We start from the raw sequence: 17,878 nt of genomic DNA on the forward strand, positions 1-17,878 counted from the left end.
CAAATCATGAACACATCGTGTGATTTCCGTGAATTTGTGCACGCACATTCCCACTAGGCCGAGGAAGAAATGCCATGTGAACATTTAATATAGCCTCATGGTGGCGCTATAACTGGCCGAAAAGTGTTTTTACCTCCAACTGCACAGATCTGTCTAAAACTTTGTATGCACACTCCCTAGAGGCCAAGGAAAAACCTTTGCCTGGAATTTTTCACATCTGCTCTTTATAGCGCCACCAGGAGGCCGACATATGTAAAACACATTTTCTAATATTACTCCTTCAGATTTTATCCAAATTTCACGCAAATCGGTACACATGCTCTCCATAGTCATGTGATGAAGACGGGTTTGTTTGATTTCTCATAATCCACCTTCATTGCCTAAGATTGGCTTCTAAACTTTTCAGGAGTAGCCCGTTTTGTACAAATCGCCACAACTACTCAACGCAGCATCCGATCGCGGTGAAACTGTGCATGCATATTCCCACTAGGCTGAGGAAGAAATGCCACTTGACAGTTTTCAAATCAGCCTCATGGTGGCGCTACAACAGGCCAAGCCGCGTCACCCACACACACACACACACACACACACACACACACACACACACACACACACACACACACACACACACACACACACACACACACACACACACAGTACTTAGTTAGTTAGTACTGATTTCACATTATTTTCTGGTGTCTGTCAAAAATTCCACGTGTTTGTGTCCTCATAATGTTACACTGTGACAAATTACACCTGTTTATGTGTCCTCATAATGTTACACTGTGACAAATTACACCTGTTTGTGTGTCCTCATAATGTTACACTGTGACAAATTCCAAGTGTTTGTGTCCTCATAATGTTACACCGTGACAAATTCCACGTGTTTGTGTGTCCTCATAATGTTACACTGTGACAAATTCCACGTGTTTGTGTGTCCTCATAATGTTACACCGTGACAAATTCCACGTGTTTGTGTGTCCTCATAATGTTACACTGTGACAAATTCCACGTGTTTGTGTGTCCTCATAATGTTACACTGTGACAAATTCCAAGTGTTTGTGTCCTCATAATGTTACACCGTGACAAATTCCACGTGTTTGTGTGTCCTCATAATGTTACACTGTGACAAATTCCACGTGTTTGTGTGTCCTCATAATGTTACACCGTGACAAATTCCACGTGTTTGTGTCCTCATAATGTTACACCGTGACAAATTCCACGTGTTTGTGTGTCCTCATAATGTTACACTGTGACAAATTCCACGTGTTTGTGTGTCCTCAGTGTCCCCTGAACCGAACCGAGACCGTGGAGGTAGAGGAATGTGACTGCTTGACTGGGCCGCAAGGGCCCCCTGGCCCTCCAGGACCAATGGTACATGCACGCACATGCCGTATATATACGTGATGGCCGGCCGAACTCGAGGATATTTCAGGCCCTTTTCCTCTGAAGGTCCATGCAGTGACGCTCAAGCTTCAGCTCACATCAGACGGGCATGACATTTTCTCCTATAGGGATTTCCTGATACTTTGATTGAATCCATCTTGCGTTCCACACGCCACCAGAGGAAGCAAAACAGCCCCGGAGCGACGCTGAGCCACCCCAATGCTTTACTGCAGGGGTTCCCAAAGTGGGGTCCGGGGACCCCCAGGGGTCCTTGAGACAGTTCCATGAGGTCCCTAGCTAATTGATAGTTGGGAACCAAATGGACCTGTCGGTCTGTAACTCTGAGAGTGTACAAATGCTCCATTTGTACGCTCTCAGAGTTAAATTAACTGTGATTTTACAATATACATTGGAGTCCCAGAGATAGAAATGCCATTAAATAGAGCGTCGCAGTCCCGCCCCCTACCAGGGCCCAGGAAATTATTCTCCGTTCATTTTCCTCGAACAAAGCCAACTCTTGTCGTGACAAATCATGACAACAAACACAATTTTTCGGGCCGAACAAATAATTAGAAAGAAGAAGGTTACAACACTTGTTGTTGTTTTTCTTCTTTGTAATTATTTGTTTGGTCCAAAATATTGTGTTTGTTGTCATGATTTGTCACAACTCGAGTTGGCTTTGTACGACGGGACTGCGACGCTCGATAGGGGACCGTAGCCTAATTCAGGTGAAACAGGGGGGCCCTTGAAACGCAAATGGTGGAAAATCACAGCCGAAAAAGTAACAACAGAAGACAACAGGTTCAGATTCTGGCAGCCAGCTCAGTAGCGTTCCTCGTTCGTCATTAGACTCCCAACCCACACCTCCCGTGTTCAAATCCCGCTGCCGCCTCTATTTTTCCAACAACCACGGACTCGTTTTTTTTGCCGATAAACTATAGTTTTAGACCATGGCGGAGGGGCGCCGGCGACAAGCTCAAGTTCGCTAGAGCCGACGCAGCCCAGTCCCCCCCAAGGTAATGCCAACCAACACCGAGCAATATCTATTGTGCATGTGTGTGTGTGTGTATGAGAGGGGCGACTGTGGCTCAGGAGGTAGAGCAGGTCATCCAATGATCCATGGGTCGGCGGTTCGAATCCCGGCTCCTCCTGTCCACATGTCGAAGTGTCCTTGGGCAAGACACTGAACCCCAAATTGCTCCCGATGTGCTGGTTGGTACCTTGCATGGCTTCTGCCGCAATCGGTGTGTGAATGGGTGAATGTAATGCACAATCTATGTAAAGCACCTTGGATAAAGGCGCTATATAAATGCACTATTTATGAGAGAGAGAGAGAGAGGGACAGTAAAATATTCTGTCTGTCGTCCTTTAAATCAGTCCTCGCAACAGGTGGCCCATACGCTCTTGTGTGTGTGTGTGTGTGTGTGTGTGTGTGTGTGTGTGCGTACGCCCACCACACCACTGTGTGTGTGTGTATGTGCACTGAAGTCCACCCAGGTCAACGACAAAACAAAGCCACATGTGAAGGAAACAAATCACACAGGACCCTCCCACGCGCGCGCGTACACACACACGCGCGCACGCTCTCACTCGCAAACACACACACACGATCACATTCTGAGGATGTGGGGAAACAATCTCAACAGCCCCCCTCCTTATCCATCAGTTATAGGAAAATGACCACATTTCCCAGACCACCTAGCTCTATCTAATGCTAATCTTTACACTCCAATGCAGCCATTCTCAAGCATTGTGTAGGGGGTCAGAGATTGGCAGGCGACCCTCTGAATGTGGAGACCAATCGTTTCCATCGCGATAATGCAATGTCCTCCTCCTCCCCCCCCCAACAGTGGTGGAACAAGTGCTCATGGTTTTTAAGTTTTTAAAGTATCAATACTGCAATATAGAAATACTTTGTTACAAGTAAAAGTCCGGAATTCAAAATGTACTTGAGTAAAAGTATTGGCATCAAAATGTACTTCAAGTACCTAAAGTATAGAAAGTACTCAATATGCAGAATGTCCCATTTAATTAAAGTTTTCAAATGTATAAAAATATTTTGAAAATAGCAGATTGCATATAGCATGGCGACACATTGTGAGCTTGTAGATCAGCTATTTTCAAAAGGCCAAAACTTATATTGGGAGTTACTGTTGTAAGTAGTTACTGTATGTTTTGTAATAGTAATAATAATAATAATAATAATAATCAATATCTACAAAGTAACTAGTAACTTTGGTTTTCAAGTAAATGTAGTGGAGTAAAAGTACAATATTTAGCCTACCTCTGAGATGCAGTGGAGTAGAAGAAAAAGTATTGTAAATTGCAAACACTCAAGTACTCAAGTACAAATACCTAAAAAAAAAGTACATTACTTAAGTAAATGTACTTAATGACTTTACACCACTGGAGACCACCATGGGTTCATAAAAGCATGCGTGTGCGAGGAGCTGTTGTTAATGAAATGTTTTTCTTTCTTTTCTTTTCTTTTTTGCCTTCTTTCCATGTTGAGGAGGTTATGTTCCAATCCCTGTTTATTCCAGTGACTAAATCTAATGAGTGTGTTTGCCAGCCATCTCTGGTCCTCTACATACATTCTACAGTTCAAATTATTAGCACCACCAGTGGTCCGGGAGGGCGTTTTATTATAGTATACAGTTCAGTTGTATGGCTTAAAGCAGGGGTTCTCAACCCGTGGGTCGCGACCCCTCGGGGGGTCGCCAAATTATTTTAGGGGGTCCCCAAATTATTATTAAAAAAAAAAAAAGATATATATATTTTTTTCACGGTTTTTCAAAAATAGCAGACCTACAAGCTCGTAGCGCGCCACTAGGTGGCGCGCTATGAGCTTGTAGATCTGCTATTTTTCAATAGCTAAATTATAACATAATGCTTAAAACACCAAAAGGGGTTCCCGCCCAAAATTGGTTAAGGTTATTGTAGCAGTCAATTTATATTGGGGGTCGGGAGGGGGCGGGGCGGGGGTCCCGAGATATTGCCAAATCATTTCCGGGGGTCCCCGGCCAAAAACGTTGAGAACCCCTGCTCTACATACATTCTACAGTTCAAATTTGTAGCACCACCAGTGGTCCGGGAGGGCGTTTTATTATTATTTTCAACCAAGGTTCATGTTTTAGGTTGTTATTAGAGAAAGTAAAAGATGAGTGTTAATTTTTCTTCATTTGTTGCTTTCTTTCGTTTTAGGGATTTTAGCGGTTTTTGACAGGGGGGCGGGGGCATTCGAGCATGGGGCTAAATATGTATTTTTTTACAACATTTTAAAGCGATTTATTTTTTTATTATTTACTCTAGTCCTACTAAACCCCAAGAAATTATATTTGGCCACAAAAGATCACGAGATCTACTGAATGTGTCAAACTGACATATTGAGCCTAAGACACACAGTGTGGCTTCTCCCCAGTAGGCTACCTTCACATTCAGTAGACCCTGTGATCTTTTGTGGCCAGATGTAATTTCCTGGGGTATATTAGGACTATAGTAAATAATAAAAAAATAAATCGCCATAATATTTTGTAAAGAAATACATATTTAGCCCCATGCTCGAATGCCCCCGCCCCCCTATCAAAAACCGCTAAAATCCCTAAAACGAAAGAAAGCAGCAAATGAAGAAAAATTAACACTCATCTTTTACTTTCTCTAATAACAACCTAAAACATGAACATTGGTTGAAAAAAACTAAAGTTGTCCTTTAAGTTTAAAGTAAGAGCTTAGTTTATGGATGACTAGTAAGCTGCAACTTTTATTATTAACATATTAACATTGGCTGTTTTTGACGCTACAGGGTCTCAGGGGGGACAAAGGACAGGAAGGACCACCAGGCCCCGACGGAAAGCCCGTAAGTACCCGTCCGTCGTGAGTTCTGCTCCCCTTGCCTGCTCAGCAGAGACTAAAGGATTCTGCACTGCGCAAAAACCATGGAATACGGATGTGTATATTACAGGAAACTCCCATTAAACTTTCCAACAAACTCCCGTAAACTCCCGAATTGTACCATCGCACCCATACATTACCGTATATTACATGTATATGCTGCTAAACTTGAGATTTACGGGCAAAATACCGGTCCCGTAATTGGCCGTTAACTCCTCTTTTCACGCAGTGCTGTTTAGTCTAACCTCAGTTTCTGCTACCCGATGACAGGCCCCAGAATGGGCTCTATATGCACACACGCCATTTTGGATAGAACGTGGTTCCCTTCCCTACGTCCTTCTCAGTGTTACTGATGGATACTAACGAAGGCTCTATATTCCGTTCTGGTCAAACAGAGTCAGTGTTAAGGACACTAATGAAGGCTCTGTTCCATTCTGGTCAAACAGAGTCAGTGTTAATGATACTAATGAAGGCTCTATATTCCGTTCTGGTCAAACAGAGTCAGTGTTAATGATACTAATGAAGGCTCTATATTCCGTTCTGGTCAAACAGAGTCAGTGTTAAGGACACTAATGAAGGCTCTGTTCCATTCTGGTCAAACAGAGTCAGTGTTAATGATACTAATGAAGGCTCTATATTCCGTTCTGGTCAAACAGAGTCAGTGTTAAGGACACTAATGAAGGCTCTGTTCCGTTCTGGTCAAACAGAGTCAGTGTTAATGATACTAACGAAGGCTCTATATTCCGTTCTGGTCAAACAGAGTCAGTGTTAATGATACTAATGAAGGCTCTATATTCCGTTCTGGTCAAACAGAGTCAGTGTTAAGGACACTAATGAAGGCTCTATGTTCCATTCTGGTCAAACAGAGTCAGTGTTAAGGACACTAATGAAGGCTCTATATTCCGTTCTGGTCAAACAGAGTCAGTGTTAAAGATACTAATGAAGGCTCTATATTCCGTTCTGGTCAAACAGAGTCAGTGTTAAGGACACTAATGAAGGCTCTGTTCCATTCTGGTCAAACAGAGTCAGTGTTAAGGACACTAATGAAGGCTCTGTTCCATTCTGGTCAAACAGAGTCAGTGTTAATGATACTAATGAAGGCTCTGTTCCCTTCTGGTCAAACAGAGTCAGTGTTAATGATACTAATGAAGGCTCTGTTCCATTCTGGTCAAACAGAGTCAGTGTTAAGGACACTAATGAAGGCTCTGTTCCATTCTGGTCAAACAGAGTCAGTGTTAATGATACTAATGAAGGCTCTGTTCCATTCTGGTCAAACAGAGTCAGTGTTAATGATACTAATGAAGGCTCTGTTCCATTCTGGTCAAACAGAGTCAGGGTGCTGCTATTGTGCGTGTTGTTGGCTCACTGGAAACACTCTGCTACCCCAGTGGGTCTCAAAGTGTCCTTGAGTGGGTTCCAAATGGCCCCGTAATTAGCCTACAGGTGTGTGACTGAGAGTTTACAAATGACACCAAATGTGTACACCTCTCAGAGTTATGGGGGTCCTTGAACTTAAAAAGTTTGACAACCACCGTACACTAAATGGAACAGAGCCTTAATTAGTATCATCGGTAACACCTGTCAAGGATGTCGGGAAGGGGCCCGGAAGTATAGGAAGAAGAGTTATTTCCAAAATGGCTGCTGTGCATATAGGACCCGTTGTATTTGTCATACAACTTATTGCAAGAATATATCTAGTGTTACTGAAAGTTATTACAACTATAAGTTTCATTAAAATCAGATGGAGCCAAAAATCGAGACTTTTGAGATTTTCTACACATTAGAGATTCAAATGATCAGAATGCCACCACAATGCTGTGACACTGTGGTGACAAACTGCTTCCGTGCAGAGGGAAACCTCTGAGGAGCTTCTAGAGCAGTGGTTCTCAACCTTTTCAGGCCGTGACCCCCCCCAAAAATAATCATATTTCCAAAAAATGGGTTACAGCAATTCCGTTTTATATCATTAAAAAGGACCTAAAGACGCCCTATTGACGATATTCAGACCGCGGACATCTTGCCAGCAAGGTGCTAACTATAGGTGCAACTTCCCAAAGACAGCCCATTCATCCAAACAGACCAAGTCTTATCTAATTGTATTAAACAACGTCAAACTCACCAACATTGCAGCTGTACGGAAAGCTTGAATTATCCTCTTTAAATCTGTAAAGTTTCATAAAAATCCACCGTGGACATATTATGAGCTATACTTCCTGTCCAGAAATGCTGTGCATGATATTTTGTGTCAGAGTTTGGGAGTGCTCGTTGGATATCACTCAACAGTCCTGCGTACCACCTGTTTTGAGTTTGCACATAATGCACGAGGCAGCAGGAGGCATTGCTTTACTAAGGCCTGACTCACACCTTTACAACAGATTGATGTATAGCTGATGCATGATACTTATTGACTGATGCAAGCTCACAATGCATTTCCAATGGGAGTCACATGGTTTGACACAACATTTGTGTTGTGTGAGGGGGTGGGGGGCAGTCGAAACACAGCCGAAAGCCGTACAACACAAATGTTGTGTCAAACCATGTGACTTCCATTGGAAATGCATTGGGGCAAGATGTAAACAAACCCTTTCTTTACATCTAGCATGCATCAATGTTGTATGCTAGATCGAAAGGTGTGAGTCAGGCCTAAGAGTGCTTACTAGGAGTGCTTCCAAACTCCAATACTTACCTGCAAGGAATGTCTTGACAGGAAGTAATACAATGTTGGTGAGTTTGACGTTGTTTAATACAATCGGATAGGACTTTTCTGTTTGGATGAATGGGCTGTCATCAATACACATCCTTAGCACCCCGCGTTTTTTTATTGAGAGGACGTGTGGACATGTCTTTAGCACAAAAGCTGTGCAAAGTCCCTAAATTGTCACTTCACTATCATCTGGTGACCCCTACAGAATATCAAGTGGTGACCTCCCTGGGGTGTCCCGACCCACAGCTTGAGAACCCCTGGATCTAGTTTATATAGTCTTGTAAAAATATGCCAACGCCCACGTTGTGATGTGTGTCCATTCTGTCTGTCTGCTATCCCCCATTCTGTCGGTCTGCTATCCCCCAGGGCAAGCAGGGGAAGTCTGGAGAATTTGGAGCACCTGGATTGACAGGGGAAAAGGTGACAAGCGTCTTCCTCCATGCCATGAGCTAAAATGAGCTGCCTGGCACCACATCGCTGCGACTCTGGCTCTGTCCGTTCCACTAATACTCTGAATAAAATGCCTAATGTAATGTATCCCTACAAGGATCAACTGGACGAGGAATGGGGTTTGAAAGAACCTCTTACAATTTGTTTATTTGATTTATTTGAAATTACTTTGGAGGATAATTAATCCATTTTGACCTGAGATCAGATTCTAAAAATGTCTTCTACATCCTGACAGTTTTCTGAAAAAGCTATGTTTCTATGTCAGTCGTTCTTCGATTTTTCAAAAATAGCAGACCTACAAGCTCGTAGCGCGCCACTCGGTGGCGCGCTATGAGCTTGTAGATCTGCTATTTTTCAATAGCTAAAGCATAACATAATGCTTACACCAAAAGGGGTTCCCGCCGAAAATGGGTTAAGCCCCTTGAGATGCATCATCTCGTTTTTGAGAGGCTGCTCGCAGGCACAACACGCAAAGCCTGTCAACAAACATACGGTAGAAATCGTGTTGACTACATCAACAATGACATACACATAGTGGGCTCTCCCATCCACTCAAAACACTGTACTTAATCTGATATCTGCACCATATATATATATATAACACCATAAAAAAGATAAAGAAATAATAACAATTTGAATTACGGTATTCGAAAATCAAAAGACGCCAAGTTAGTTCACTAAAAGCATAGTTAACCAACATATCCTCGTGTGTGTGTGTGTGTGTGTGTGTGTGTGTGTGTGTGTGTGTGTGTGTGTGTGTGTGTGTGTGTGTGTGTGTGTGTGTGTGTGTGTGTGTGTGTGTGTGTGTGTGTGCGCGTGCGTGCATGATGGTGTACACTAGATTAACTGTTGCCGTCACTTTGTTTTTCTCCAAATGTCTCTCTCTCTGGTTGGACAGGGCGAGGTTGGCCCACCTGGACTGAGAGGAGAGTCCGGCCTAAGTGGCATGAAGGTGAGTCTCTCGTTGATTGAGGCGTCACAGCAGCTGAGGTGGAATCGGTGCTTGACGGGCCTGGGGAGTGGGGGGGCAAAGTGTACCTTATACCAGTGGTTCCCAAACTTTTTCATGTCAAGGACCCCCAAATCAACATTTATTAGGCCTCGGACCCCCCATTTGAAAACATATGCCAGTGACCCCGATAAGGGAGGATTTTTACGGCTCTAGCAGTGATTCCGAAACATATTAATTTCATGGACCCCCCCAGTTTCACACGCATTATGCTACGGACCCCCGATTTAATGGCATTTCTATCTCTAGTACCCCAATGCATATTGTAAAACCACTATTTAACTCAGAGAGTGTACACATGGAACCAAATGGGTCCATTTGGTTCCATTTGTACATTCTCTGAGTTACAGACCCATAAGGGTCCATTTGGTTCCTTATATCTCTAATTGAGCTAGGTACCCCCTGGAACTCCCTCAAGTACCCCTAGGGGTCCCCAGACCCCAGTTTGGGAACCCATGCCTTATACTCGTACTAATGTCTTGACATGGTCCTTCCTGTATCCAGGGAGAGAGAGGAGAGTCAGGCTTGCAAGGCGAACCAGGACCCCCAGGACCCAAGGTGAGGCCTTTTTTTTTATTTGGGGTATTTCTTACGCGGCTTGGTTGAATGCCTGTTATTTCTTGATAATGACCGCTTGGTTTGCGGCCGTACTGTGAAATTCAGGATGATTAAACACCTCGGCTTACATTTAATCATCCCGTTGGGGCTGTATTTCTCAACAACTATACCAATATCTAATATCTGCAAAAGCAGAAGGCAGGGCTCAATAATGCAATAGAAGTGAAGAAATATAGCCAGCACCCTAATACATGTCCCTTTCACATGGTTATTTACCTCTCGTGGACAAGCAACGGACGACGTCTCTCGACCTGATAGGCCTTCCTCAGCGTGGCCATATCGAGGTCCAAACGCCTTCTTCACTTCTAGAACATTCTAAAACTTCCCTGGTCAGAGTCATAGCCAGACGAAACGTTTCGCACGTGACGTTATAGCAAGGAGTACTGAAACACTGGTAACGGTTTCAACAATGACTCCTGCTAACGGTTAGGGCTGTGAATCTTTGGATGTCCCACGATTCGATTCCGATTCTTGGGGTCACGATTCGATTCAAAATCGTTTTTTTTTCTCGATTCAACTCGATTTGCAATCTAAAAACTTTTTTTTTTTTAATTCAAAAGCATTTTTTTTCCAGATTCAAAACAATACTCTATTCAAAATGATTATCGATTCAATACATAGGATTTCATCACAATCTACTCCAGCCAACTGAAGTGACTATACTACAGTAACTTGAAAATGACTGAAGACATGATGTTTACTGTGATTAGGGTGTAAATGTAACAAAATAAAAATAAAAATAAAAAACGATTTTTGGAAATTATGAATAGATTTTGAATCGTTCATAACGGGAATCGCGATTCTCATTTGAATCGGGGTTTTTTGACACCCCTACTAACGGTTCTATACTGCTCATGCTCAACCTTCTAAAATGGTTTCATCTTCCTGCAACTTTTTACATCAGAATTGGCCTCCATATGGTCCAGATTGTAACCCAGAACAGGACAGTTCATGAATGCATTCATGTTTGTCTAGTTGACTTAATGGCATCTGGCCTCCAGCTGCTTCCTGTCACATGTTCAGGACATGTGACATGAGAGCGAGACCCTCTGGGGACTGGCACAGTGGAGGAAGCAGAAGAGTTGTCTGCCCATAGCAGTGGCCAGTTACTCAATGACCTCAAGTACTGGAGTCAAGTAGATATACTCCTGGTCACATATTGATCATACACAGTGGTGGGGGGGGGGGGAAAGTACTTGCATGTTTAACCCATTTAGGGCTGACGTCAAAATTGTGTGCCGCACTTTCAAAAAAAGCAGACCTACAAGCTCGAGCTTGTAGATCTGCTATTTTTCAATAGCTAAAGTATAACATAATGCTTAGTTAAAGTTTCCGTTAAAGTTAACCCATTCCGTCCAGAATGGGTTAAAGTCTGGAATTCAAAATGTACTTGAGTAAAAGTACAGCAGCAATTAAACAAATCTATTTCTAAATCTATTATTGTTTTTGCTTGATATATTTAACCAATGAAAAGTACACAATTAGCTTGTGACTAAATAATAACTATACACTGGATCCATTAGAACACATTATTTTTTTAAATTTCAAAAGTAACAGTTTTGGAAGTACAGTACTAAGGGTTCCTTCCAACAGCAACGACTTGAATAATGTATTAATAAAAGAAGAAAGAAGCAAAGACTGACACTGGTCTGTTGTGTGATACAGATCTCCGCACGGATGAACCTAGGAGCCTCGGTCGGAATGCCTGGGAAGAAGGTAAGGACATGTACAGTGTACATGTCCTTACATGTACACTGTACAATTTAAATGTACAATGTACATGTTAGTGTACATTGTACACTAACATGACGATATTGTGGTATCTAGAGATACCATAAGTACTAGATAAGCATGTTGGTGTTAGCATAGCTTTTGGTGCTGATTTTGGTGCAGTTATATTATCGGTATCATATCGATATCGACCGATATTTAATTAAAAATGCAATATCGGTATTGAACCGATATCAACATAATTCCGATATTTTTTTTCACCAATATTGACAGATAATATCTGTCATATCGGTCAATATCGGTGAAATATTATTTCACCGATATTGACCGATATTGACGCAACGATAATGTGACCGTTAAAGACTTTGATAAGGAAAACAAAAACATTCAGCAATGAGCTCAATATAAATAATAATGTAATATTAATTATGTGTATATTATCAGGATATCGCTATCATATCGATATCGGTAATGGCAAAATTTTACCGTGCATATTATCGGATATCCATATCTGGCAAAATGTCAATATCGTGCATATATGTACTAATGAAGTAATATTAATTGCTTTCATGTTCATAACTTGAGCTTGACCCTTTTAATAGTTTCTATTGTTTTTCACTGGTGTCCATTATTTTGCTCATTCTGTACAGGGTGCTATTGGTGTCAAAGGCCACACGGGTCCTCTAGGCCCGGTTGGACCCACGGTACGGTATAAAACACTTATTTGTGCTAATATGTGCTGTCTAACCCAGTGGTTCCCAAAGTGGGGTCCGGGGACCCCCAGGGGTACTTGAGGGAGTTCCAGGGGGACCCAGCTAAATTATAATTTGGAACCAAATGGACCCTTATGGGTCTGTAACTCAGAGAGTGTACAAATTACATTGGTACGCTCTCAGAGTTAAATTAACATTGACTTTACAATATAAATTGGGGTTCCAAAAGATAGAAATGCTATTAAATGGGGGCCCGTAGACTAATGCATGCATGTCAAACTGGGGGTCCTTGAAATTAAAACGGGTTGAGAATCACCGCTAGAGCCGTAAAGATCTTCTCTTATGGGGGGTCCCTGACATATCTTTTCAAATGGGGGTCCGCGGGTTAATTAGTGTCAATTTGGGGGTCCTTGACATGGAAAAGTTTGGGAACCAGTGGTCTAACCCATGGGTATTAAGGCCTATTCATAGTCCAGTTTTCAGGGTGAAGAGGTGACCAACATGACGTCACGCCACGGTGGTCACCGCTCACACAACACATCTTTCAGTGGTCACCTCTTCACCGAAATTGTGTCGTTCAAAGATGAACAAAAACTCGTTCTATTGAAAATACTGTATATCTCTATTTTTTTCTTCTTTTTTTTGTTTAATTTAGTTTATTTTGGTCCTTTTAAAGGGGAATTTCTCCCTAAACCTTTTTTTACAAAAGTAAGTTGATAATTATGTATATTGACCAAAAAAAAAAATAAAAAAAAAAAATAAAGATATAGGGGAGCTGGGGCTGGGGCTGGAGCTGGAGCTGGAGGGGTCTAACACCAGCTCACGTAGACCAGGAAGAGTTCAGTGTCAACAATGCATGGAGTGTTGCTGTCACATCATCTAGAACAGATGTAAACAAAAAACAAAAAACAATTGCGCGATTGAATAGGAGTTCTAGTGTTAGACCCCTCCAGCCCCAGCTCCACTATATCTTTATTTTATTTATTTTTGTATTTTTTTTGTCAATATACATAATTATCAACTTACTTTTGTAAAAAAGGTTTAGGGAGAAATTCCCCTTTAAGTATAGTGCAGTATATTCCAGTAAAGCATCTTAAAATGGTCCTAAAAGGTATAGGCTGTAGAAATGTATGTCAACACAAGTGACAAAGTTGTGTGACAAAGTAGAAATAAGGCTTATTCATTGTTCAGTGTGTCTTTAACACCTTGGAGGCGCAAGACGGAGATCACCGTCAAGTTCAAGTCAGTTGCCCGAGACGGAGATTGATTAATCTCCGTCAAATTAGTGCTATGAAAACTGATCGCATCGCTCTACAGCCTAGAGGCGCTTGTTGCGCAATCCTCGGTGTTGCACAACAGTGACACGTCATCGAAAATGTTCCCTGCCTGTTTAGCTGACGACAACGAAAATCTTAAAACATTCATAACTTGCAATCTAAATCATCCCGTCTAATTATGAAAAAAGATCCTGTGTTTGACGGCCCTCCGCTGTCCAGTCGCTAGTCGCGATAGATTTATTCTTACCTCCCGTTGTTGTCGATCGACTCTAGAGTGGTGTGGCTATTGTTAGCTGCTACACAGACATTCACAACAACTTCCGGTCTGCCGGTAAAAGTGGTCCGGGCGCTATAAATGATGGGCACATTTTATTAATGGATTAAATGGGTCCGGGCCCTCAAGGTGTTAACATCGTCTAATGCAATCAGATTTGTTTAGATATATGGGCTGTCAAGGCCAAAAAGTATTTTTTTTGCCACTCAGTAGGCGTTCCCGAGCCCTCAAGGTGTTTTAATTATGTCCTTTTGTGAGCCACGGTCCCTACTGTACTCCCACAACCTCAACACACCATTCAACACCTTGTAAAACCAATCCGTCATAGTCAGATGACGCCCTGAGCATCATGAGTACATGAGCTATCTGTAAACCTACTCCTTCCAATCCCAAGAATGTTTAGCATGCATTGCTTGGTTCAAACACTTAACAAGTAGGCCAATAGATACTGTAATAATATATACAAATGTAAATATGTGTGCCATACGATGTCATCAAACTTGACCATTTGACCTTTGATTGGGGCTCTGAATAATAGAGTTCTGAATAGAGTTCTGAAAGAAGTGTTTGACTAATTTGAAGATGATTGACGACGTGTACTGTACAATAATGCAGAAGGTTCTGCCAGGGGTCATCTGGTGGTGGACATTTTTGTCAACATCATTTTTTTGTGTGCCACGGACATACATGAAAGCAATAGAATACACCCGCACACTGTGTATTTGCTCGGTACACGAGAAAAAAAGAAGGGGAAAAAAATACTATGCTCACTGGCCTATGCACCTGTGCAAGTGTGCATACGCCTGATTTCTAGTTTAGAACGTTTTCTCCTACAGTTGATATGCCATGGACATTCAAAATGAGTAAATAAAAGGTCTGTAACTCTGAGAGAGTTCAAATGGAACCAAACGGATCTGTAAGGGTCCAAAACCTATGACTATTGTGCTTCTGCTCTGTGTTGTGCCTACACTAAAGAGGTCTTTTGTGTTCTTCCAGGGGAAGCCGGGGCCGCCAGGGGCACCTGGACAGGTCGGACCACCCGGACAAAAGGTGAGCCTATACCGCCGAAGATCTTTACGTTACGTTTTTAGTCTCATTGTTGCAGTTGTATTTAACTACAGTATATTTAACTAGAAGACACATAAGCCTTCAAATCCAGACCTCCTTTTTTCAGCATTACTCTCGGCCGTTCTTGAGCATGTGAAGAAGGAACACACCCACACAAACACACGCACGCACGCACACACACACTTTCAGACTCCCTGCACATTAAATTGTCACTCTCCCTGTTATTCTAATGAAATGGTGTAATACAACAATGTGTAAGATTCCTCGAGGGAAAGCGTGGGCGAGGGGGGGGTGGGATTTGTGGTGTGTGTGTGTGTGTGTGTGTGTGTGTGTGTGTGTGTGTGTGTGTGTGTGTGTGTGTGTGTGTGTGTGTGTGTGTGTGTGTGTGTGTGTGTGTGTGTGTGTGTGTGTGTGCGTGTGCATGCGCGGATGGGTTTGCATTTTGCTGTGGTAATACATTATACAGACATAGCAGTGTGTCCTGTACCAGCGCTTCTCAACGGTTTTACGGTGTGGTTTTGTAAGAGGCCGTCTGTCTGTCTGTCTGTCTGTCTGTCTGTCTGTCTGTCTGTCTGTCTGTCTGTCTGTCTGTCTGTCTGTCTATACATACATACTCGTACTTCGTTTGTTTTGGCTATTTCTTGCATTGCGATATATATGTTTTATTCGATCGATTTAAATTGTCCCCAGTTATGGATTCGATTTTAATTGATTTACACTAAATTGTTCCATGCCTAATGCCTATAGTATTGAAGATATGCACACAGCTGCCATCTTGCCAGCAAGGTGCTACTGTAACTACTGTAGGAGAAACTTCCCATTGAAAGCCCATACATTCATCCAAACAGAAAAGTCCTATCTTATCTAATTGTATTAAATAACGTCAAACTCACCAACATTGCAGCTGTGCGGAAAGCTTGAATTATCCTCTTTCTAACTGCAAAAGGTTTTTGTTTAACAAAAATCCCACCGTACCGTATGTTTTGAACTACTTGAACTACGTAATTTATTGTCGTCAGAGTTTGGAAGCGCTCGTTATCAGTAACGCAACCTCCTGCTGCCTCCTCCATTATGTGCAAATTCAAAACAGGTGGTACGCAGGGGCCGTTGAGTGATACACAACGAGCACTTATTTTTCTGACCAATAGGGTGCAAATTTCAAAGTGTGCTACTGTTATCTACTACAAATTCTATTAACATTGGCTGCAGTTTCTTCCAGCGGTGAAATGTCCCTTTAACTGTTACCACTTTCTTGGAACCCTGCAGTGCTCCTGCAACGCCGCGCTGAGTCAAAGATAAACACAAGTACAAGTTTCAGGGCTCGTTGAACGTCGTAATGATTATCAGGACTGTTGCAGTCAGGATGGACGACTTACTGGAAAACATGCCTTTACACAAACATGAGCAGGTCAACAAACATGTACACTAGCCAGGCTGCATGGGGACATAATGGGGACAACATGTACACTAGCCAGGCTGCATGGGGACATAATGGGGACAAGACGGAGACAATTTGAGGGTATTTCTGCTGAAGTTACGTTGTGAGACTTTTATATATATTTTTGTATGTGCTTTAATATTTCCCCCCAGTGCAGAACTAGTACACTGCGACATCCTCAGTGTCAATTATACTACTACTTTATTACTACTAAAACAAACAAACAAACAAAAAAATTATAAAACACACCCAAGGGTTAAACTATAATTCCATAGTTTAGTATTTGGCTGCTGGCCTAAGCTACATGTGTTTGCTATATATATATTATTATAGTAAAGGCGTGTCATCCCATGTCCAATTTGTCACTGAGACATGTACTCACCCGCCCTGACGTGTGTATGTGTGCATGCGTGTGTGTGTGTGTGCGTGCGTGCGTGCGTGCATGTGTTTGGTCCGACGAGTCATTGGTCCGAAACACGACAACCCACCTCAAACCCTAACCTAACCATAACCGCAAGCACGGGAGCAGGCGCTAGTCCGAGGTGCGGACGCATGTCCAACCAATGCTCCGTCGGACCATAGTATGCCTCCCTGCGTGCGTGTATGTTTGAAGTGTATGTCATAATGGCCTCACATAAACTAAACTATGAGACTACACGAGGCTTCGAGTTATACCCCCCCCACCCCCACCCTGGGTGAAAGCAGCCCACACTGTGTTTAGGTCTGCAGCAGCACACTGTACAGTACCGTAGTTGTGAAAGTGTACCTGTCACGATTGTGAACAGAGCTACAGCAGCTCTGCGAGGTCGGGGGAGCCCACTGCACCCTCTTCTGACTTCCTCCACCTTATTGACCTACCCTCCCCTCCACCAGAGCTGTTGGGGGGCGTGGGGCACGTGCTGTGCTAGCATGTGCTAGCATCCAGCAGCCAGCAACGGGCTCCGCCAAAGTTTGGTCAACTCAACTGTCATTGCATCATCTGTATGTATTTATAATTGTATTTTACCGACGGCACAGGTGGGCGGCCGTGGGCCCCAAATGACCCTCTGGGCCCCAACGCAATTGCGTTGTCTGCGTCACGGTATAGTGGCGGCCCACGCCCAGGAGTCTAGACTTGGCCCCCTTACTTACTCTACACAATTGTGACCAAACTTGACACAGTAAGTCATTGGATTTGTTTTTATTTTTGTTTTGTTATGTCATATGGACGCAGGGGATCATAGCTTCAAATTGACATATTGGTTGTTCGGTTTGACCCGCCAGTTTTGGAGATATGGCTTATAGAGTAATGTCTTTCAGAAAACAGCGAGTTGAGAAAA

At 42.7% G+C, this 17,878-nt stretch overlaps 1 protein-coding gene across 1 annotated transcript in view; it reads left to right on the forward strand.

The window, feature by feature from the left end:
- The window catches only part of LOC306913322 (collagen alpha-1(XXI) chain-like), a gene marked incomplete at both ends in the record, with an annotated part of 37,704 nt that extends 20,237 nt beyond the window's left edge, over window positions 1–17,467 (forward strand). Inside the window, 5 exons of the mRNA XM_079489910.1 lie at window positions 1,285–1,374; window positions 5,189–5,242; window positions 9,330–9,383; window positions 15,050–15,103; window positions 17,345–17,467. Of these exons, the coding sequence (XP_079346036.1) occupies window positions 1,285–1,374; window positions 5,189–5,242; window positions 9,330–9,383; window positions 15,050–15,103; window positions 17,345–17,467 (375 nt within the window). The remainder of the gene's footprint in view (window positions 1–1,284; window positions 1,375–5,188; window positions 5,243–9,329; window positions 9,384–15,049; window positions 15,104–17,344) is intronic.
- Between the last annotated feature and the right edge of the window lie 411 nt (window positions 17,468–17,878).

This window comes from Electrona antarctica (assembly GCF_951216825.1).
Source record: "Electrona antarctica genome assembly, chromosome: 20".
Classification (NCBI taxonomy): Eukaryota; Metazoa; Chordata; class Actinopteri; order Myctophiformes; family Myctophidae; genus Electrona; species Electrona antarctica.